A 23680-nucleotide genomic window follows, 5' to 3' on the forward strand; every position below is an offset into this window, starting at 1 on the left:
TTTAGTTAGCGATTTGGAAGAAATTAAAAATGTCCCACTTGAAAAGTATGGGTAAACGTATAACCTTTTCACCCAATTTATAAGAAAAACATGGGTAATATGGGGATCCAAATGTTCAACTAATTAATAAAAAAAAAATCATTTCAGAAGTTTAGGAGAAATTAAGTAAAAACTAAAAATTTGGTTCAGCTGTTCTTGGGTTTATCGTTAACGAATAAACACTTTTCTAAAATAGTTATAGTAGGTCTTAACACGCGAAGAAAAACCATGTCTATGGGAACCATAATCGAACAGCGTTGCTGTAAAATTATATTATAGTAAGCATATGACCATAATATAGTAATATTTAGCATCACAAAATATCATATTTATTTCTTTATTGGTAATCATAATATAATTATGTATAATCATATAATGGTTCATATTATAGTAGCACAACCATAATAAGATTGTGTTCAACCATATTATGGTTATGTAAAAACCTGATAGCTGATATGACCGTATTATGTTTTGTTTTACACAATAATATTATATTCCAGATATTTTTAAACCTATTTTAGACATAACCATATTATGATTGCCACATGACCATATTATAGAGTATTTGTGATCATGTCATGATTATAAATATACCAATATACTTTCATAGCTATCATAATAAAAGTTGCAGTTAGAATCTTCACAAACATAACATTGTTCAAAATCAACCATATTGTTGCGGCCCTATGTTGTACCACTGGGAATTAAAGGACCATATTGCCAATAATATATGTATGAACCAAACTATTATTGGTGAAATCATGTTTTTAGTGAAATAAAATGAATTTTACAATAAAGTTATTTGTGATTTCATAGAACATAGTATATTTGACGCAACCATATCGTTACCATGTCTTTTCTTGCGTGTGTCCAATACTAATTAAAAGTCATTGCATGTGCATATACATAAGTAAATAAGAGAGCCTCGAGAAAGGACGAGAAATTTTAAATTGGGCTAACTTTTTAATCGCTTGTAAATTTATTTAAAAAAAAACGATTTTTATCGAAACTTTTTGTGTCACGCGCCCATTTATTTGTACATACATACACAAATATATGTATGTATGTATATTTAAATGTATGTATAAATGAAAGTGTTTGATGATATATACATCCATACGTATTAATATTCCGTTAGCCAAAACATTTCATTGAATATAATATTAATAAATTTATACAAATTAAAAACACAATATAGTACATACATACATATATACAAATTATCACGCCCACTTATGACAGTTTTTCAAGGTAAACCTACTTCTTTATTTAGTCGTCATACACAACGCATAACGCGACAAGAATGTAATAATTAAAAAAACATAGTTTAAAGTAAAACTATGTTGTATGTTTTAACTGATTTTACATATTATTTTTTAAGTAACTTATAATGTTAATTCGTATTTGGAGAAATAAAACTTTATATAAAGGAACTGTCCATCTTTTGAGGCCAAGCATGAATACAGCCAATATCGGATACTCTGTTCCCAAGTGAAGCGTCGGACGGGACACGTTCTGGACTATAAAGCGGGTGAGGCAAAACATCCCAACCAATTAATTTTTAATACTTTTTAACAGGTATTGCAACATATGGGGCAGAATCGAAATTTTTTGGAAATGAATGTGGCATTTCTAAACGGCTGGTCCGATCGGGATAAAATTTTACGTTGGCGTAGCCAAGGAGCATGTGAATTTAAGTTATTAAAATGGGCCATACAAATGCTCGAGGGGCGTCGATATGGGGGCTTAAAGTAGGGCACCTTCGACATGTAAAATTTTTAAAAACGTGCCATTTTTTTGTTTCCCATCCGATTTCAAAGATTTTAATTTTCGAGTTATAGGCATTTAAAAATTTTAATTTTAAAATTTGGCCATATCTTGAATCACCTTTTAAAAATATAGGGCGTAATTTTGGACCGAATATTTTTTGTTAGTTAGACAAATAAATTAGTAATAATATACAAATGATTTGAGGTCAATATCTATTATGGATCCAAAAATAAACGATTTTCAATTTAAATATTAAAAAATGGTAGATTTTTGCTGTTTTTTGGACTTAACTCTTTTTTTTATTAAAAAAAAACTTTCTTTAAGAACATACAACAATTTTATGTTTTTCTGTAAGGTATCTTTACGGAGAACATTTTGGTATAAAAAACATGTAAAATTTTTCAAATATGTCGCCCCTTTGGAATTTGACCTATTTTTTTTATCAAAAATTCAACTTTGGGCCACATGTTCTAAAATCCCAAAGCTGGGATCAGAAAACAAAAAGGAAGGAAATGTGGACCCTATAGGCAAAGTTGTAATAAATAAAATTTTTGGGATTTTCGCTCCAATTTTTAGGAATTGCGGGATTTCCTTTGACCTTTTGACAAGTTTTTTTACACCTTGTTATTTAGAATGACAAACATAAAAAACGTTAAAAATTTCATTGAGTTCCGTTAATAAATAAAGATTTTATTACATATTACATATTCATTGAGTTTCTAAAACTAAAATTTATATCAAAATTTTAATAGGATTGCAAATATTAGGAACAATTTGATCCACATTTATTCTGAGCTATATTGTTTTGTTAAGACAAGTTAATTTTTGGTCTTACAAATAAAATTTGAAGTCAATATCTCAATTAGATTAAAAAATATGCCACTTTAAAACTCCGTCCTTCAAAAATATTGCACTTTTTCATACTAAAATTTTTTTTTATAAATTTTCTTAATATTTTATTCAACACAAGTCATTGGTTCTGACTCAGTCAGTACTAGGGATGCCAATCCCGAAATCCCGATCCCGAAAATCCCGGGATTTTTCGGGATCGGGATTTCCCGAATCCCGGGATTTGTAAAAAAGAATCCCGGGATTTTTCGGGATTAACAAATCCCGAAATATTATGAGATTTTTGATATTTTAGGAAGATTTTTGAAGCACCCAAAATACTTAGAAAGCTAAATTTTATAATACTAATCTCGCTTCAAATCCAAACGCAGACAGATTTTTTCATTTGAATCGGAGAGCAGCACGTCTCCCTTGCATTAACAGGCTTTTACACAATTTACGAAATTTATGTTCAAGTTATTTTCTAAAGGGGACTAGGGGCAAATGTAGCCCGATTTCCGCAGTACTTTACAGTATAATTTCAGAGTATTTACAACTTATTTTGTGCAAAATTTTATAAGGATTGCCGCATAATCAAGATATTTATGACTGCTCAAACAGTACTCCGGGGGACAATTGTATGGAGCTAGGGGAAATCATGGACCATTTTATTTTAATTTAACGCATTAGTTTTTGATTTGTTATGTTTTTACTTAAATATATTAATGATATAATAGTTTTTATTGTTGAATTTGATGTTTTTGACGTTTAACTAAAATCCCGAAGTCCCGAAATCCCGAAAAATCCCGGGATCCCGAAAAATCCCGGGGTCCCGAAAAATCCCGGGATCCCGGGATTTACATTTCTAAAATCCCGAATCCCGGGATTTGTAAAACCCAGTCCCGTTTGGCATCCCTAGTCAGTACAAGCAAGTGTTTACCCCACTTCTTTCTTATTGTCTCTCTCCCCTATAAACTCTAGACTTGCGCAAGAAAACTTGCCCTGTGTAAAAGCAGACTAAGCGTTTCGATATATAATTCGAAAATCGAATTTAGTTTCGAAAAATTTTAAAATCCAAACATTATTTAACGCTTTAAAAGGTAGAATATTAATGAACAGTAAACAATTTTTTTGTTTACTTGCTTTTGGCTTGAGTAATAATATTTTGAATTTATTTTATTAAAACTAAGTAACAGTATAATATGGCCTGGTATAGAAAATGATTGATGGAATTTTTAATTGCTCGAACTGATTCCTAAGTTATTTGGGAACTTGGAAAAGTCTACAAAACTGTTGTAGTTTACTGGAAAAATATTGTATTTTTATTAACAAAAAATATTTGAGAAATTATAATATCCTACATATATTTGTTATAGCCATTATTAGCTATAATTATTTGTTTGAAAATATACTTAATTTATTACTTAGTTATTAAATTTGTCTCTAAGTTGCAAAGTGTAAATAGAAATATACAAACATGAAGAAAGATTAAATGTCTATAGATTTCTATAATCAGCAAATATTGATAACAAAAAGTAAATAAATAAATATGATTATTGCTTTAGTTTACCAAATTATATAAATGTTATCAACAAAAAAAGTGCAGAAAATAAAAGTATTAAATAGAAAATATTTAAAGTGAATGAACTTTAAAATGTATAGTGGTGATTGGAATTGTTAAACAAATGAATTGAATTCCCTTAGACAAAATGACCTTTATTTAAAGAGATAAGATTTTGTCACAATATATCATTCAAAATTGTAAAACACATCAAAGATAATTTTTATTTTTGCTAAAAATTATACAATTAATTATTGAGTAATACTTAATCTCAAGTGAAATTTGTCACAATTTGTTTAACTAATTGTTGTTTGTTTATTTATTCATACTCATCATTAATGGCAGTATCAAAACATTTAAATATAGTATGTATAATTAACACAAAGTGCATTCACTCTTTATTGATAAATTGTCAGTGACATATATTTTATTTATAATATTAACAGCTGTCATTAAGGGTTAAAGTATCTAGTTTCAAGTACTGTTTACTTATATAGCTTATTTCAACTCAATATTTATTTATTTACACTCTTACTATAGAACATTTTAAACAAATTATTAAAAGTAGTTAAGAAGGCAGTTAGTTATTTGCCTTAAACATATACTATTTAATGATCGCTATTATTAAACGTATGTAAATGGAACAATTTATGTAAATGTAAACTACAAACGGAAATTAAAATTTATATAGTATTCTATTGATTTTTTTATGTTGTGCTGTTATTTAAATTAAAATTAGATTATTTTTAGATTAAATGCCTTTAATTGTTCAAGTGTTATAATGTACATATGTACTTGAAGCAAGTGCAAAATTAAATAGACTTTTGATTTAAAACTATGATTACAGTGCACTCGCGATAATATGAACACCCCAAAATATGAACACTTTACTTTCATAGGTTACTCTAAAATGTGAACTTAGTGTGCTAAAGCTTTTTAAAATATGAACAACTTATTTTTGTTTTTTAAAGGTATTTTATCTATCTACACAGAGTTGAAATCTAAATCAACAGGGTAGTGGCTAAATTCTAATTCAACTGCTTAATAATTTTGGACTTCCCTAGCTGTAGATGGGAATTAGATGCCATTCGCAAATATGAACAATCTTGCAAAAGTGAACTGGCCTGGTTTTAATTAGTTCATATTATCGAGAGTGCACTGTATTTATTTAGTTTGTATGTATTTTTAAATATTTCAATATTTGTTAGTTCAATAATTTTTGAAGTTTTTTATTGAAAATTGGGTTTTCTGTGAAAACTGTGTTTTTTTTGTAAAAAATTCGGTTTTCTGAAAATATCGGATTTGTTTTAAAACATATATATATATTCGGCTGTGCCGAATCTTTTATACCCTTCACAAAATTATACTTAAAAATATATTTTTTTTTAAATATTTTTATTTAAACAAAATCAAAATTTTTTTTTTAATGTTTTAAAATTTTTTTTTTCCAAATTGTTTTTTAATTTTTTTTAAAAAAAGTTTTTTCAAATTTTTTTTTTAAATTTCTTTAATTAATTTTTTTGGAAAAAAGAATTTATGACAAAAAAAATTTTTGATGAAAAAAATATTCGGGTTAAAAAATATTTTTTCCGATTTTGACCCATTGTATGTCCAACTTACTATGGTCTTATATACGTCGTTGCAAAGGTCTTTGAAATATCTATCATTAGATATCCATATTGTCTATATAAATGACTTAGTAATCCAGATATAGGTAAAAAATAGGTCAAAAATCGAGGTTGTCCTAGTTTTTTCCTTATATCTCAGCCATTTGTGGACCGATTTTCTCGATTTTAAATAGCGACCGAGCCGGAAGAATGTCGGAGATATTGATGTATGAATCGTGTATGTAAGTTATTTGGGGGCTTCGGATTTGATTGATTTCAACACACAGACGGACATGGCTATATCGATTCCGCTATCTATAACGATCCAGAATATATATACTTTATGGGGTCGCAAATGAAAAATGTGGAAATTACAAACGGAATGACAAACTTATATATACCCTTGCCACCCATGGTAAAGAGTATAAAAATGCATTTTGTGTTGTGAAATTTTTATACCAACCAAAAAGATGGAAATATTGGTCGTAAAACCAACCAACAAACAAAGTATATATAAAGGATCTTCCAATATGGACTTCGGAACTTTGACAGTTGATAGCGGCCATATTGTTGAAGCTGTCGAATTGGCTGTCATTTATTCAGTTAGTTTTTCCAAATCATCATAAGCGGATATAGCGTTCAACAAGACGTGTAAATTATTAAATTGTTTTTTCAAAATGGGTGTTCTGTTCGTGCAACATTCCGTGGGCTTTGCCCATTTTACGAGATGAGGCACATTTCTGGATGAATGGATACGTCAACAAAGAAAATGGTAGAATTTGGGAAGATACCAATCTACATACATGAGATCCAAGAGCGTCCAATGCATTCCAAAAAAGATAAGTTTGGTGTGGATTTTGGGCTGACGGCATCATCGGTCCACAAATCCTTCTGAACAACGTTGGCCATGCCATCACCGTCAACGGCGGTCTGAATTTGGCCTGAATTGGATGATATGGACACCAACGACATGTGGTTTTAACCATATTGAACAATCTGCACGAGCGATTTGAGGGCATGGTTATCCCACATGGAAGAGATTTGAAGTGGCCACCAGATCGTGCGATTTGACGCAAACGAATAAAAAATGTCGATAATATCTCACACACACTTTGTTTTATTTATGTCTAAAGATAGGAGGTATTTAATGAAAGAACGTTTATATTCCGTTCCATATAAAATTCTAAGACGCTCTAGCTATGTCCGTCCGTTTGTCTGTTAATGGTACGATAGGTTTTCGAGGGAAGGGCGTAAAGGGATGTAATTGTTGCCAAATATGTTTTGTACATCAGAAATGTTTGGTATGAACCTGAGTTATGGATCAGAACTTGAGACAACGTACAAAAGAGTATATATTTATATCCACACCACCATAGTGGGGAGAGTATAAAGCGTTTGTGCAGATGTTTGTAACGCCCAAAAATATTAGTCTAACACCCACCTTAAAGTATACCGATCGACTTAGAATCACTTTCTGAGTCGATTAAACGATATCCGTCCGTCCGTCTGGCTGTCCATGTAAACCTTGTGCGCAGAATACAGGTTACAATTTTGAAGATATTTCGATCTATTTTGGTATATATTAGTTTTTCGACCCAAGGACCAAGCCTATTGAAACTGGCTGAAATCGGTCCATTATTTCACAAATGTCCTCCCAAAATTGGACTTTATCGGTCATAAATGTTTAATTTATAAATGTATCTCCACAAATTCCGCTTCAAATAAGTTTTATATATACAAAATTTATGTCACCAAATTTTGTTATGATCGGTCCATAATTAGTCATAGCTCCCATATAGTCCCGCTTCCGAAAATCACTTTAACGTGCATAAATCGCTTAAAAATTTTGGTATACACACAAAATTCAACATAGTTAACATTCATATAGAAATAAATTACATGACCTAATTTCATGGTGATCGGTCCATAATTGGTCATAGCTCCCATATAAGGCCCACTTCCGAAAATCACTCAAAAATATAAATTATTGAAATTTTAAAAGAAAATTGTTTTTGGTCATTTACTTGGTTGTAGGGTATTATATGGTCGGGCTTGACCGACCATACTTTCTTACTTGTTTTATAAAAATGTTTTGCTACTTTCTTTAAATTTATTGAAGATAATATGAACAATTTCTAAAAAGACAAGATCCGTTTGAAACGGAAAGAATCGGACCATAATTTCTACCAGTCCCATTGAAATATCTTCCCTGAATATGACATTAGGTACATAAATGCCTATATTATAACATAAGTTATGTTAAAAAAGTCACAAAACTAAATTTCGTTCGGATCGGTTCATATATGACTATAGTCCCCATATATAGTACGCACTAGCAATGTCCGTCCGTCTGTCTGTCTGTTGAAAACACGATAGGGCTCAAACGAAAGATGCTAACTAATATCAACTGATGTTGTTTGGAATTGAAAATGGGTAAAACAAGATCAAAATGTGAGACAACCTAAAAAAAGTATATATTTTTATAAAAATGTTTTGCTACTTTCTTTAAATATATTGCAGATAATATGAAATTTGTCACACATTATTCTTTTGATAGACATGCTCCGTTTGAAATGGAAAGGGTCGGTCCAAGATTTATCTCAGCCCCGTTGAAATTTGTTCCCTGAATATGGCTTTAGATACATCACAAAACGAAATTTCGTTCGGATCGGTTCATATTTGGCTATAGTCCCCATATATAGTACGCACTAGCAATGTCCGTCCGTCTGTTGAAAATACGATAGGGCTCAAACAAAGAGAGCTAACTGGCTGATGTTGTTTGGCATTGAAAATGGGCAATATCGGTCCATGATTTCCCCTAGCCCCCATACAAATGTTCCCCCGGAATACTGTTTGAGCAGCCATAAATATGTTGATTATGCGACAATCTTGATCAAAATTTTGCACAAATCTAAATACTCTGAAATTATACTGTAAACTATGGCGTAAATCGATCAACATTTGACCTTAGTCCCCATACAAGGTCCCCCTCAGAAAATAACATGAATATTAATAATTGTCTTATAATAATTAATATCGTGATGATATTGAACATAAACAAGTTTAAAACGAACATAAATCTTTCTACCAATTTTTGTGAGGATCAGTTAATATAAGGCCATATCGAAAAATATTTTATTGTGACATATTGATGGTGGGTATACTCGTTTTCTCTTTTAAATGCGTTCTATGAAAAATTTCATATTCTTAAAATATACTAATTATATCGTGACATACTATAGATTTCTTTGTGATACAAAAAATCTGGCATATATACAATACAATAATAAATATGTAAATATTAAAATGATCAAACAAGTACTCACCGATCTTCCATACGAGGTCTCCTTCCCAGTATCGCATACGCTGAACTCTGAGCACGCAATGCCTCCCACGATTGATGATCACCTTGGCCGGATGCCTCCAGTAATTTCATGCGATTCGACTTCTGACGGCCACTTAGAGTGGCCTGTATGCGGCCGAGTAAACCACGTGACCATGTGTCGACAGCTTGTAAATAAAGTAGTAAAATGAATAGTATAACACCGCAGAATATCACTTCTGGTCGCAAAACATAGAGACGACATAATTTCCAAATGTACGCTAGGGGTGAGTTAATGGACGAAAAGCCCACGGCAAATTTCGATAGGATCTTCATGTGTGAAACGTATGTTTGATAAAAAACTTTATCCTCAAGCTCGTCATCCATGTAGCGAAACAAACAATACGAAATTAATATATAAAAGGGCGATTGATTGATTGATTAATCAAGGAACGTTTCAAGGTAAGATATTAAGCAGCCTTTTTTTTCTTCTATTTAGTAACTGTTACTAAAGTTAATTAAGTTGAGGGAGATTTTTGAAACCGAATAGTTTTAAAAAGGAATGACTTTTCTTTAAAATTTATTTAATTTTTCTTTCACTTTAAAACAGCTGCTAAGTCACTTGATTTTTTTGTCATAGATTTTTTTTTAGTTGTGTTTTGTTTTAATTAATTAATGAGTGTGTTTGTGTATTTATTTTAATTTTATCTGTAATATTACAAAATACGTTATAAATAGTAAACAAATGATTTGTTGAGCAAAGACAGACAAAAAAAATTATAGATGATTTGCACAAAATCACTTCACTTATTATCACACAAGAAAATTGTATTTTTCTCGTGTTTCACTTTTTATATTGTATTTATCGTATTCGAGGTGACCCAAAAATGAAATTATGAAGTGAAAATCTTTTAAATTATATGTTTTTCTCTTGGCGTTTTATCTTCTGTTTGTCGTGGTGTTATTTTTTTTTCTTTTTAATATTATTATTATTGTATTGGCAAGCTCAGCTGTGTATGTAGAGTATTTGGTTAAATTTATGACATGTACCATAATTATACCCTACAGTGTATTTAATTTCATATTTTTTAAATTCAAAAGCTATAAAATTTCTAAATTTATTATTAAAATGATAAAAAGTCATAATTTTGCTTGAAGTACCTCTAAAAATTTCGGCTAAATGTAATCAATAAATACAATTAAATCGGCTGATTGAAAATTATAATTTAAATTTCAGCAAAAACTAGGTAATGACTTGTAATTACTAATTTAACATTAAAACTTCTAACCCCCATTAACACGAAGTCTGGTTAGGTGCTAACTAATAGTTATACTGTCGTTTAAAATTATTTTTGTATGAAAACTGTCAGTATAACTACACAGAGAAAACAGATTCGTGATAGCAACCGAATTTGTTGCCAATCGAATGATTCGGTTGCACACTTAGAATTTTTCGGTTCTATCAACAGAAAGTCAGTTGACAAAGAAGAATTCCGGTTATAGAAACCAAACTTTTGTTACCCCTTTTAAAATTTTGAAGCCACAACTGTAAAATTCGGTCACTAATGTGGAATCATTCGGTTGCTATCACGAATCTGTTTACTCTGTGTATTAGTTAAAACATAACCAGAGTTCGTGTTAATGGGAGTAGGGATATTTAGAGACAGTTAGGTATTTTTCAAAGTTAACTTAGTTTGACCTCTTTTAATAAAGATATTTATATACATTATTGAATTTTATCAATTTATTTCAAAATTTAAAAAAAAACCCCGGAATGAACAGATTTTCCTTAGAGCGGTTCTGGAATCAGTTCTTTAATTTTATGCTGGAAATTTTTACTAGTTCTACGAAGGGGATATGTAACTAACACCACTTCTTAAGAACTAGTTTTTCCATCAATGTTTTTAGTTCGAAATTGACAGCTAATAAAAGTGTGTTGTTTCATAAAAAGTTTTAATGACTTTACAAAAAAGAATTTCGATTCTTGAATCCATTTAGCGTTTGTTACATTCAATTCTACAAATGCCCATTATAAAATCCTGCTGAAAAACCTTTGGAAAAATATACAATGTATACATTACAAATTCGAAATGATTTTCCTAACTAAAGAACATTTAGAAGGAAAAAATTTTATATTACATTTAAATTGATTTCCAAAGCAAAATTAAATGTTTAATTGATTCCAAGAAGTTCTTTCGGAACTAATTCGTGTTCTGTAGGACTAGTTCAAAATAAATATTTCCTGTAAACCTGTATAGAATTACTTAAGGATCCTAGTTCCACAGAACGGTTAATAGAAGTGGTTGCGATATAACCAGTTATATTACTAGGATGTTATGAAATAATCTAAAGTCGTTCTGGCTATAATCGTGATTTTGGAACGAGTTTTAAACATTTTCCTGTGAAATAAACAATAAGTACATTTTTTAAATCCATTTAATTTATTAAATCTTATATTTAGCTACCGATTACTGTATGGATCAAGTAACGAGATAAAAATCCGTTAAAATTAGCAAATATTATTTTGTAGTATCAAGCTATCAAAAATTGTAGAATTTGACAGCACTACTCATTTTTCGAAGTGATTAAATGGTAAATGATACACTAATTTTGTTTATTTCGGTAATGGTATTTTAGAGATAAAGGTATTTGCAGTTATTCCGGGAACGGTAATTTCGATCTGACTTATTCTGATTAATTACACTATGCACGAAATTGACCATTTTTTCTGTCAAGAGGGGCACCCAGCGGCTTAAACTAATTCGGGTACGCTGAATTCAGTGGTGCTAACCGTTTTTTTAGGTTTCGAGATATAAAGTTATTTCGAAAATGGAGGAGGAAATATTCGCGTAACTCAAAAACGGTTTAGTTTATTGAATAAACTGAAAAAAAACGAAATTCCCCAATGAAATTACCTTCAAGTAAAGCTTAAATATAAATTTTTTGGAGAAAAAAATAATTTTTTAGAAAAATGTCGAAATTTTTGGTTTTTAAAACGGCAAATTGAGAATTAAAAATGTCCGTTTGTTTGAATACGGTAAGGATATTTAAAAAAAAAAAAACACAAACTGCCAAGCATTTTGCTTGTCTGCAGATACACCCAGAGTCTCTGGCGGGAATCGAACCCGCAACCCTTAGATTAATAGTTCACACTATTGACTGGTTTATCGGGGAAAATGATAATCGGTTATTTCGACACTGGCGGTCGAGCTAAAAAAGGGTATTTCAGTGTAGACAAAAAGTAGAATTTTGAAATATACAACAGTTAGTACAAGATCTGTTGATCGATCGTTAACATTTTAAGAATTTACTTTAAAGCCACATTCACGATGAAATGTTCTATTAACTAGCAGTAGATTTTTTATATGGTTTAATTTAGCGTAAGTTATTGTTCTATATGCAGTTTGGCCTTTTTTAGCTTTCATTCTTAAATTCGACCATATATTTCAATGTTAGCATACTTTAGCATCAATCGTAAGTCTTCAAGTTTTTTAATTTAGGTTAAGTTATTCAAATATCAGCTTCATAGAGCTAAAACCTATTTTAGCTTATTTGTATGTTGGTATGGGTTTAAGTATTTATTTAAACTGAAAAATAATTTTTCTGGAAATCGAGTGATTTCAAAAACTAATAATTGTCAATTTGATGTTTTGCAAATCGGACGGTTTTGTACATAAAAACACGAAAGTAAAACGTGTAAATCATGTAGATATGATTTACAGAACTCCAAAATATGTGAATTATTTTTAACAAGCATAATGTTTATTTTATTTTATAATCGAAGCTTTTGTGGGTCAAATGAAATAATATTTCTCTAATTCGGTTTATTACAATACAATGTTAAAATCTTAATCTCCTTAATAATATTAGAATTGAAAACTAATTTTGTTTGCATTCTGAATGCTATTAGAAAGTGTTGATCGTTTTTGAAAAAGGTGGATTTCTATGATAAATAGTAGTTTCCATATTAGTTTTTTTAAAACCCGCCAAAAAGATCTAACATTTTTTTAGATTAAATTCAATATTTTATATTATTAAACGTTAGCTCAAACTCTTTGAAATACATTTCTATCAGATTGATAAAATATAATTAAATCGGCAATAACTATAGATATTTTTTTTACAAAACATATTACAAAATGTCACAAATTAGTCAATATTATAACAATGCTGTAATTCGAAAATCGGTTGTTTATTTTTTTAGTTGAACATCTGTACGGTTTAGGGCACTTTACTTATTTAATTGAAATAATGTACAACTGGTTTCTAAAATAAATTTCTTCTATTTACAATACATAAATCAACATGCTAGAAAGAGTTGTTATAAATTAAAAGAAAATTTTAATTAATTTGTTTTTTTTTTTTATAAATATTTACTATGAAGCAAATAATGCAGCGTATATTAAAAGTCGTTGTGACCTCATAAATATTTGTTGTTTTCATTTTATTTTTCGCATTCATATGCCAAGAATATAAAATTTGTTTTTTTTTTGTTTCTTATAGAAAAGATTTTCACCCCTATTTATTTTTGTCTTCCTCAGTTATTTATTATACGATTTTTTTTTTTTGGTTCACAAATTTCACATAAGATTCTTTTTTTATCTGCTTTTAATATAAATGCGTTCAAGTATTGCGGAATTTTTTAATTTTATAAAATATTCAGATTCAGATATTGAAACTTTTAATTATATTAAAAATATTGTTTGCATGTAGATATGTTGTTTTTATACATTTATTTTTCACCACAAATTAATCATTTCTTTATGTTAATTTTTCAAAATTATTTTTATCCAAATTATTGTGCAAGTATGTATGACATAGTAAATTACATACATACATATGTATTTCATCTTCTTTTAAACATATGTATGTATAAATAAATAATGCAATGCATTAAATATACTAAATAATATTTAAATGGAAAATACACTGAGATGTTCAAAAACTATATTTAACTTTTTTGGTTTGCTATGTAGTTAGTAGAGTAGAGTAGTTCTTTCTCGTCGCTCGTTTTGTTTGTTTTATTGGCCAAAAACTGTTCGTTCGTTCGTTCATTTGCCATACTATCTATCTACATATCTGTCTATATATTTACATACATATATTTTTATTTTTACCGTTTATTTTTCTGTTTTAATTTTTCATTATTATTATACTCATATGTACATATAAATAAATAGATTTCTTTATTTTTTTTTGTTCTCTCTCTATCGGAGACAATTGTCGTGATTGTCGTCGGTTTCTTTATTATTTTTTTTTTATTATATTTTCAACTTGTTGACTCTAGTACCGTATGGGAAAGACTGAAACTAAACAAATTGTGTGTGAGCCATTTTACATGTGTTCGATTTGTACGTACCTCGTACGAATGGAATATTGTTCGTACTATGAACAAATTAATAAATATTTTACTCTAGTTAGGGGTATTTTCTCTAGTATGTACCTACTATAGCAAGCTGAATAAAAAAAGAGTACACAACGAAGAATTTCGTTCGTTGCTTTGTATTGTTCTGCGAAGTGAATTTCTAAATTTTTGCACATTTTGTTTTAATTCCCTGCATTCGTTTTGTGTGAAAGAAATGGGCAATAAATGTCTTAAATAAAACAAAATGTCAAACAAAAACAGGGTGTGTAAACAACGGTTTATTGTGCATCGAAATAATTCAAATAAATTCTATCTGTCGGTTTTTGTTATTCAAATTCGTTACACTAAAAAGTGGGTGTTTCTAGTTGTTTTATAAAACCAGAGAGAAAATTGTATTCATTCGTTTTGTTTATTACACACAGAGAAAATACATGTTAACAATATGGTTGCGTCAATTATACTATGTTGTATGTCATCATAAATGTTTGTCGCAAACAACTTTATTGTTAAATAGATTTTATTTCAATATTAACCTGGTTTCACCAATAACATTTTGGTTCATAGTTTATGATTGATTACTCGATTGTCACTATATGTTTTGCAATTTGATTGTTTTCTAACTACAACTAAATTATGATAACTATGAAAAAATATATTCATGTGGCTACAACCATAATATGATCATGTCATCTAACAGTTTTAAACATAATCATATCATTAAATTCATAATATGATCGTATCAGCCATTCAGGTATGTGATGAAAAACGATTTAGATGCAATGATTTCATTGAATCGATTTGTTTGAATCGTTTTGTCATATTTGTTTCAAATTCCAATTTGCTTCAAAAGCAATGTATCGAAGTTAAATTTTCACATTAATTAAGATAAACAAATGGAGAGTTGCATATTTTGTGTTTTTTTGCTATAAAAATTATACGGAATGAGCCAAAAATTTAATATGAAATCAGTCGAAATTCATCACACCTAAATCGTTTTTAAAATTGATTTCGGTTTCGAAAACGATCGTTTTTCATCACATGCCTGAATGTTTTTACTTAACCATATTATGGATGAAGTTGAATCATAATATGGTTGCACGCAATCATACTATGGTTGACCACAATCATATTATGATTGAACAATAATATAATTACACATTATTGTAAATACCAATAAACAAATAATTATATTAATTATACTACTAAGGATCATATTATATTTAATGATGCTAATATTAGAAATAATATGGTTTTATACCATACATGAACAATATGTTGAGAAATATAGAATTAGACATCATCAGGTATGTGATGGAAATTTATCGGCTGTGGCGAATATGTGATCACTCATATTTTATTATAAAAACTCAAATATCTTGTAGACAAATCCGAGTAAATAGTTTGGCACTTTTTTAAAATATGAATACAATCGTTATAGATAGCGAAGTCGATATAGACATGTTCGTTTATCCGTCAGTCTGTTGAAATCAACTCTCCAAAGCCTTCAGGTTGATATTTTAAATCGAGACAATCGGTCCACAAATGGCTGAGATGGGTGAGAAGGGTGGGTCAAAGAGTCCGTGCCTTTTTGAATGAACAGATGTTTGGATAACAAATTATTTTATTTTTCAACAGTCTCCTTTGAGCTATATGCACTTTGTCCAACGTTTCTTTAATTTTTGTATCCCTTCCAAAAATAATATTTTTCGAGGCCATTAAAATAGGCATTTGTTTGTGAGATAATTTCATCGTTGGAATCAAATCTCTTTTCGCCGAGACATTTCTTCAGGTTTGGAAACAAGAAATAGTCACTCGGGGTTAAATCCGGATAATAGGACGGAAGAGGGAGCAATGCACATGTGTGCACCCGAATTCTTTTCATGCTTTTTCATACAAAAGAGATCATTCAAAATTTAAACCACTGAGCCGCCATATGTCTATGGCTCTCTCACACTTTCAATCTCCGGTCGGCCAACACGATATCGTGACTTGTTTCAATTGTTTTGGGGTATAGAGACCTCAACTGGGCGGGCAGAACGTTCGGCATCTTCTTTGCTTGTACGGCCACAACGAAATTCAGTAAATGACTTTTTTAACATTGAAATTGATGGTGCAGAGTTCCCATAATATATATCAAGCATAGCCTTTATTTGAGTCATGGTTTTTTTCGCAAAAAATAATGGTTAATGAGAAACGAAATTCACTATATTTCAATTTATTTTCAAGTCACGAGGTAGTCTGCTATCAATGGCTGTCAAACATAACCTAAATTTTGACAGGAGTCTTCTGACAGATGCCTGTTGACAGGAGCAGTGTTGCACTTTCAGTCAAGAGCCGGGAAATTTAAAAAGTCGCGGACTTATTGACCTAACCTCGTAGAAATAAAAAACCGCGACTACCGTGATTTTTCACCAACATTTTTTCCCCCAATTTATTCGCCTCAGTACTCTTACTTGTATTCTTGAAATCAAAATTTATCACATACTCTGTCAGGTAAATCGAGTTGTTTAGTAATCCAGACTAAGGTAAAAAATCGAGGTATTCGTGGATTTTCAATCACCTATTTTGGAGTTCTGTTCGAATCCACATGATTTAAGCTAGATTCAATAAATAATGTAAAAAATATACTATTTCTAAATCGAAAGATTTATTGATATTTATTAAATTCCTCACTGTGCGACAGACATGGAAGCATTTATTTTATACATTTGTTCCATTTACCTTTTATGTATTGTAGTAAGAATTAAATAAACCTTTAGTAAACATTTAGTTTATCGAATAAATAAATTAATTAGCTTTTATTGATTCATTTTTTTCCATTATAGTCCAACATATCCAACAAACGCAATAGTTTGTCAGCACCTGACATAAATGGAAGGAAATATTTACTTAATTCCAATTACAAACAAATAAGAACTGGCTGACTAAATATTGAAATCAATAAGTTTGAAATTGTCACAAAATAACAATTGTTTTGTTTAACCCTCTGTGCAAGCAATGTATAGAAGATTAGGTTGGATTTATCAACATGATAAAATCTGACGCAAAATTAACATCTAAATAATTAGAGCGCGTTTATGTTAAAATCGCGTGTTTATACCCTACACCACCATAGTGGGGAGGGTATTATGCGTTTGTGCGGATGTTTGTAACAGCCAAAAATATTAAATTCTACCGATTTACTCAGAATCACCTTCCGTATGAACAACCCACATTTGAATTAAAATTATATTCAAAATTGTTCACGATATATTCTCTGTTGATCAGAAATGTTTGATATTGAAAATGGACAAAATCGCACAATCAGTTTTTGCTAAAAGCTAAATTATGAGTTCAAAAAATTGGATCGAACTATATGAAAAAAACTTTGTTATTTAAATGCATAATCTAGCAAGGTCAAATTTACCAATGATATTTAATAGAAATAGAAAATATAAAATGAATCAAATCGTGACAACCAGATAAACAAAACTCTGTGTCCTACTATATATAGTAATTTAACACTCCTAATAGTTATTAATTAAAATCCACTATTATTAACAAACCTATTACTTTAAGTCAATCGCGAATCCATTTGGGTGGGAGAAATAAATAAAAATTCTATTTAATTTTTTCCATTTTAGTCGGTTTTGTTTGGGAAGAAGGGGGTTCTGTAATTTCCCTCACAGGTTACGCACCTGCTTTAAAGTAATAACAAAATTAGAATCGTACCACCCCTAATCGATTAAAATGTATTAAATATATATTTGTGTTGTAAAGCAATTGCTGTGATAATTGTTGTTCCAGTTTATGGTTTATTAAAAATTTAATGAAGCAATAAAGCCCAAATACACATATGTTTTGCATTAATTAAAAATTTAATCTATTTAAATCTGTTCTAAATATGTTTTTAATAAACACACCATTCGTAGGATTGAAAATTTAGCATTAACTGAATAAAAAAAATAGGCAAGATATTGCGATTTTTTGAAAATGGCGAAGTTTTTATATGTTAGGATTGTCAATTATTCGAGACTTATTTTAATCGAATAAAAAAAGTTTATAATTTTTTAGTTATTCGAACGAGTTATACATTTTTAAAATTTTCTCAATTATTCGTAATGAGTAAAAAAACAAAATTACTAATATATTCTATTTTATTTTAAATTTAAAAATATTATAATTTATTCGAATAAAAAATATTTTTTTTTTCTCAATTATTCGTATAATTTTTATTCGTTTTATTTAAAACTGATTCTTAAGCATTAAAATATTTAACGGGATAAACTTAATACGTGTGAAGCTTGAATGTATAGTTCTGTCCCAACCAAGTAATTATATTAATCACTTTCCCAAAGGTGTATAAAATCAAATAAAATATTTCTCCTCTGCCATATTTTTTTAATGACCTAAATACTTGCTATACGTACTATTTGTTACTCTGGCATGACCTTAAGTCACTAAGGTTTTGTGATTTACTCAGAACAATTGTTGTGATATTTTTCCTAATTATGTGATATACTTTGTAGTACATATTAAAATAAACACACGTGTGTTAATACAAATATACACATTTATTTAATTGGCTCAATAACCTTAAGCTATAAGATTCGTTTGGTTACAATTACTTTAACAAAGTCTGTAAATTAAAGCCTTTTAACATGAAATGGTAAATTGAACTTTATATTGATAATTTCTTAGAATTGAATTACATACTAAATTTTCCTAAATATTTGAAGAAAAAAAAATTTGGAATTGAAACTTTAAATAACAAAACTCAAAATTTTTTTCGAAAACTAAAACACCCTAACTATGAAAGAAATTTTAAAGTTAATTTTTGTTAAAGTCGACTTAATTTTAAAATAGAACTTTTGTTTTTATTTGAACTTTTTTATACATTTAAATAATTGAAAATATTTTTCAATGAATGTTTCAAAAAATTAAAAAAAAAAACAAAAATTTCAAATCAAAAACCATAGGGTAACATAAAGACGAGACGGAATTGTCAAAAACCTAAGTCTGTTGTCAAAAACCATGGTACAATCAGTTACCAGGTACAATTATTAGAGAGAGTTTCCAATGTTCACCCCTAAAACGTCAAACTATGTATTTAATCACTTAACTTTTTTTAATTTGTTACCGCGATATTTTTAAATTTGTTACGTTTTAACTGAAATTATAAACACTTATTAAAAAAATATAGTTTTTCTTCAATTGTTAGTAAATTTTTGTAATAAAAATTTTAATTCAATTATTTTTTTTGGCATTTCCTTTTTATATTTTTTAATTTTCTTTTGTTTGACGTTATAGGGAATGTATAATTGAGAACATACTTCCTAATAATTGTACCTTGCTTATTCTACAATGGTCAAAAACTTATCTCTTGCAACAACAAAATATTTGCTAGTCAATGTATTTTGTTGTTGTATCAGAAATATTATTTGTTGTATTTTTGTTTGACAAATCAGAGTGTCTCGTCTCTATGTATAATTCTCTATGTCAAAAACATTTTAAATTATATTTGAAATTTGTTTTATGGTACGAAATTTAAAATAATAGTAAATTTTATGGACTTAAAATGACTTTAAGGCCTTTGTAGTTAGGCTGAACATTTTTTTGAGTTCCATTTTTGAAATACAATCTCTTTGAAATATATAATTCCCTAAAATCTTAAATCAGATTAAAAAAATTTCGAAATTCAAACATAAATACATTCCAAACAAATAAGAGTGCTATATACTAGGGAATTCAATCGGTTAACCGTTAATCGGTTAACCGATTAATTTTTGTCGGTTAACTGTTCGAATAATTCAAAATTGGCGATTTTCAAATAACAAATAAACCGATTAATTTGTGTCGATTAACCGATTAACCGAAATTTATTTTTTTTGCACTTTAAACAATTTTTTTGTATTTATTTTTCCATTTTAATTCAAATATCAAAGTAGAATTACATATTTGTTCGAACATCCAAGAATCATGTTTAAGGTATTTATAGACGGCAATACTGAGTATTAATATTTGTCAAAAACTCAAGTATCATACTACAATTTCATCGTCAAAACAAAATTTGATTAGATTTTCAAAAAATACAAATGATTTTTTTATTTACGGTCAGTATTCAAAATTTGTTTAAAAGAATTCAAAAACTTTTTATTTTCATATATGTATATCGGATATCGCACTTGATCAACAAAAGGTATTACTTTGAGTTAATACAAAAGTTGAAATAGAAATACATCGTATATATTTATAAAAAAGTTAAAAATAATCAAATTGTTTTATTTTAATTTGGTTGTATTTTGAGTTGATACTATTTTGTTGATAAAATTTGTTTTACTTTATGATTTTAATTCGAAATGTGACTCTTTTTAGAAAAAAATTGTTCACATTTTTTCAGAAAAATCGTTTTTACTCAAAAAATTGAATTTTTGCAATAATTGGAAAAATTTAAGAGAAAAACAATGAAAATATATTTTCAAATGGAATTTGCTTACAATGATGTATTCGGATTTTCAAATTCTAAATATTTGTAATACTATCGTATAAACAAGAAATGTTTTTTCGAAACGATTTCTTGACATACCGAATGATTTCAATAATATTTTCAATTTGAAAAGTGGTAATACTCAGTATTGCCGTCTATAAATACCTTTAGTGAGTATAAAAACTGACATATTTAATTTACATGTATTTGTCGGTTGTGAACATGATAATATACGAAACTGGAGACACTACGGAAATAAGTTTTTATCAGAAATATCGAAATTAGTAAAAGTATTTAAAATCTAAAAAATCCAAAAAGGACTTCAATGGTATAATGGAGATTTTATATGGTTAGAAAAAAACTAAAAAAATAATTGAGATATTTCACTAACATCTACAAACAGCGAGAGAGTTTTTTCCAAGTCGAGTTTTATTAAAACTAAAGAAAATTAATTAGGTTTTTGGTTGAATTGCTATGTTTTGTCTATTTTGTATTTAAGTACAGAAAATTCGCGGATATATTTTCAGTTTAAAATTTAAACAGAAATTATTCGGTTAATCGATTAATTTAAATTTAACCGATTATTAACCGATTAAATCTTAACCCCGATTAATTATTTGCTCGATTAACCGATTAAACCAGAAACCCGATTAATTGAATACTCTACTATATACCCTTCACCAAATTATAGTTTAAAATAAAAATGTTTAATATTTTTAGGTAAACAAAAACATTTTTTTTTAATTTATTAATGAAAAAAAAATTATGGCAAAATTTTTTTTATTTTTTTTAATTTTTTTAAAAAAAAATTTTATTTTTAGTGAAAATAATTTTATGACAAAAAAATTCTTTTGGTGAAAAAAAAATTCGGGTTAAAAAATATTTTTACCGATTTTGACCCATTGTAGGTCCGACTTACTATGGTGTTATAGGTCTCAAAAGTGAGTAAACACCCGCGAATTTTTTGATTTTTTTAGGATCATGAAAATCATTATAGTCCGACTTAAATCTATTGATGTATGAATAATGTATGTAAGTTATTTGGGGGCTACGGAAAGTTGATTTCAACATACAGGCAGACAGACAGACATGGCTATATCGACTCCGCTATCTATAACGATCCAGAATATATACACTTTGTGGGGTCGCAAATGAAAAATGTAGAAATTATAAACGAAATGACAAACTTATATTTACACTTGCCACTCATGATAAAGGGTATACAAATAAATGGAATAACTTCAAGTGAATGAAGTTTTAATTAAATTTTAAAACCCGAAAGAATTAATTCTTTCGAGCCCTTGATTGTAAGTTTGTTTAAACATGCATATTATAAGTGTCTGAGTTTGAATGTCATTTCTGTCTAAAAAAAAAATATAATATTTTTTTGTTTGTGGTTTCAATTAAATTTGTTGTTATTGGTTATGCAAATACAATTTGTATAATAACCTTGAACTTGTAAGTGTTTTTTGTATTTTTTTACTCTTTAGTATAAAATATTGATCAAGTCTGCAAACAAAATAAAAAAACAGTTATTATAATTAAATTTTTCTAACGATTAGATCAATAAACGCATTTAGTAATTAGCAATTAAAAACTGGTTATTAAAATATCAGTATAACCAATTAGCACTGTTAGATAACAGGCTAAACTTAGATTGAAAGAGAAAAACTGATGTGAAAAAAGTAATTGAGTTATATTTTTATATGCCGAATCTTATATGGGTTACCCCTAAAATCGACTACCGTTACAGAAATAACTGCAATTACCGTTATTCTGGAATTAACTCTAAATTGCGGAAATATCCATTTTAATAATCGATTTAATTGAAATCTACAGAAGTTAAAATGTAAGAGGGCGAGGAATGAAACACAGGTTTTTGGATAAAAAATCTTTTTATTTTTCAACATAGTGTCCTTTGAGTTTTATACACTTTGTTTAACGTTTCTTCAATTTTTCTGTCCCTTTCAAGGTCATAAAAATAGGCATTTGTTTGTGAGATGATTTCATCGTTGGAATCATATCTCTTTCCGACGAGCCATTTCTTCATGTTTGGAATAGTCATTTGGGGCTAAATCCGGAGAATAGGGCAGATGAGAGAGCAATTCGTGGCCTAATTAATGGCTTTTTGCCATGAAAACTGCACATGTGTGCCCCTTGCATTGTTCTGGAGAAATCCTTTTTCAAATCCTCATTAAATCGACTCAATAAGTTGGTAATAATATTCGCCATTGACTGTTTTACCCTTTTGAAGTTAGTCAAAGTGGATTATACAGCGTGCATTCCAAAAAACAGTAGCCATTGGCTGATAAACTAACCTTCCTCTTCTTTGGAACGGATTCAGCCTGAGAAACCCACTGTTTTGATTCTGGTGGATCCACGGTTTCGAAACGGCGCAAAAACTCATATTGCGGTTGAGAAATGTTAAACACTCCTGCAAAGTTGTCACACGATTGCGTTTGTGCAGCCATCTTGCGGAAAGCTTTCTCATACCCAAGTGATCATTAAAAATTTAAACCACTGAGTCTTATGAGATGCCTATGGCATCGACAATCGCACTTACAATCTCCGATCGTTCAATTGTCTCGGGTATAGATACCTCTGCTGGGCGTCTAGAATGTTCAGCATCTACCGTGCTTGAATGGCCACAAAATAATTCAGTAAACCACTTTTTTACCATTGAAATTGATGGTACAGAGTTAGCATAGTATTTATAAAGCTT

The 23680-nt window shown here is 29.0% G+C and overlaps 1 protein-coding gene across 4 annotated transcripts in view; it reads right to left on the reverse strand.

The window, feature by feature from the left end:
• The window catches only part of LOC135950030 (protein phosphatase 1L), a 34770-nt gene that overhangs the window by 9854 nt on the left and 1236 nt on the right, over positions 1-23680 (reverse strand). The window contains exons 1-2 of one of the 4 annotated variants that reach the window (XM_065499517.1): positions 14294-14553; positions 9132-9835 (exon numbers count right to left, since the gene is read on the reverse strand). In XM_065499517.1, the coding sequence (XP_065355589.1) occupies positions 9132-9514 (383 nt within the window). In that variant the 5' untranslated portion in view covers positions 9515-9835; positions 14294-14553. Of the gene's footprint in view, positions 1-9131; positions 9836-14226; positions 14554-23680 lie in introns of those variants that run through there. The other 3 variants (XM_065499515.1, XM_065499516.1, XM_065499518.1) reach the window with 3 other exon arrangements.

Source organism: Calliphora vicina, chromosome 2 (genome assembly GCF_958450345.1).
Source record: "Calliphora vicina chromosome 2, idCalVici1.1, whole genome shotgun sequence".
Lineage (NCBI taxonomy): Eukaryota > Metazoa > Arthropoda > Insecta > Diptera > Calliphoridae > Calliphora > Calliphora vicina.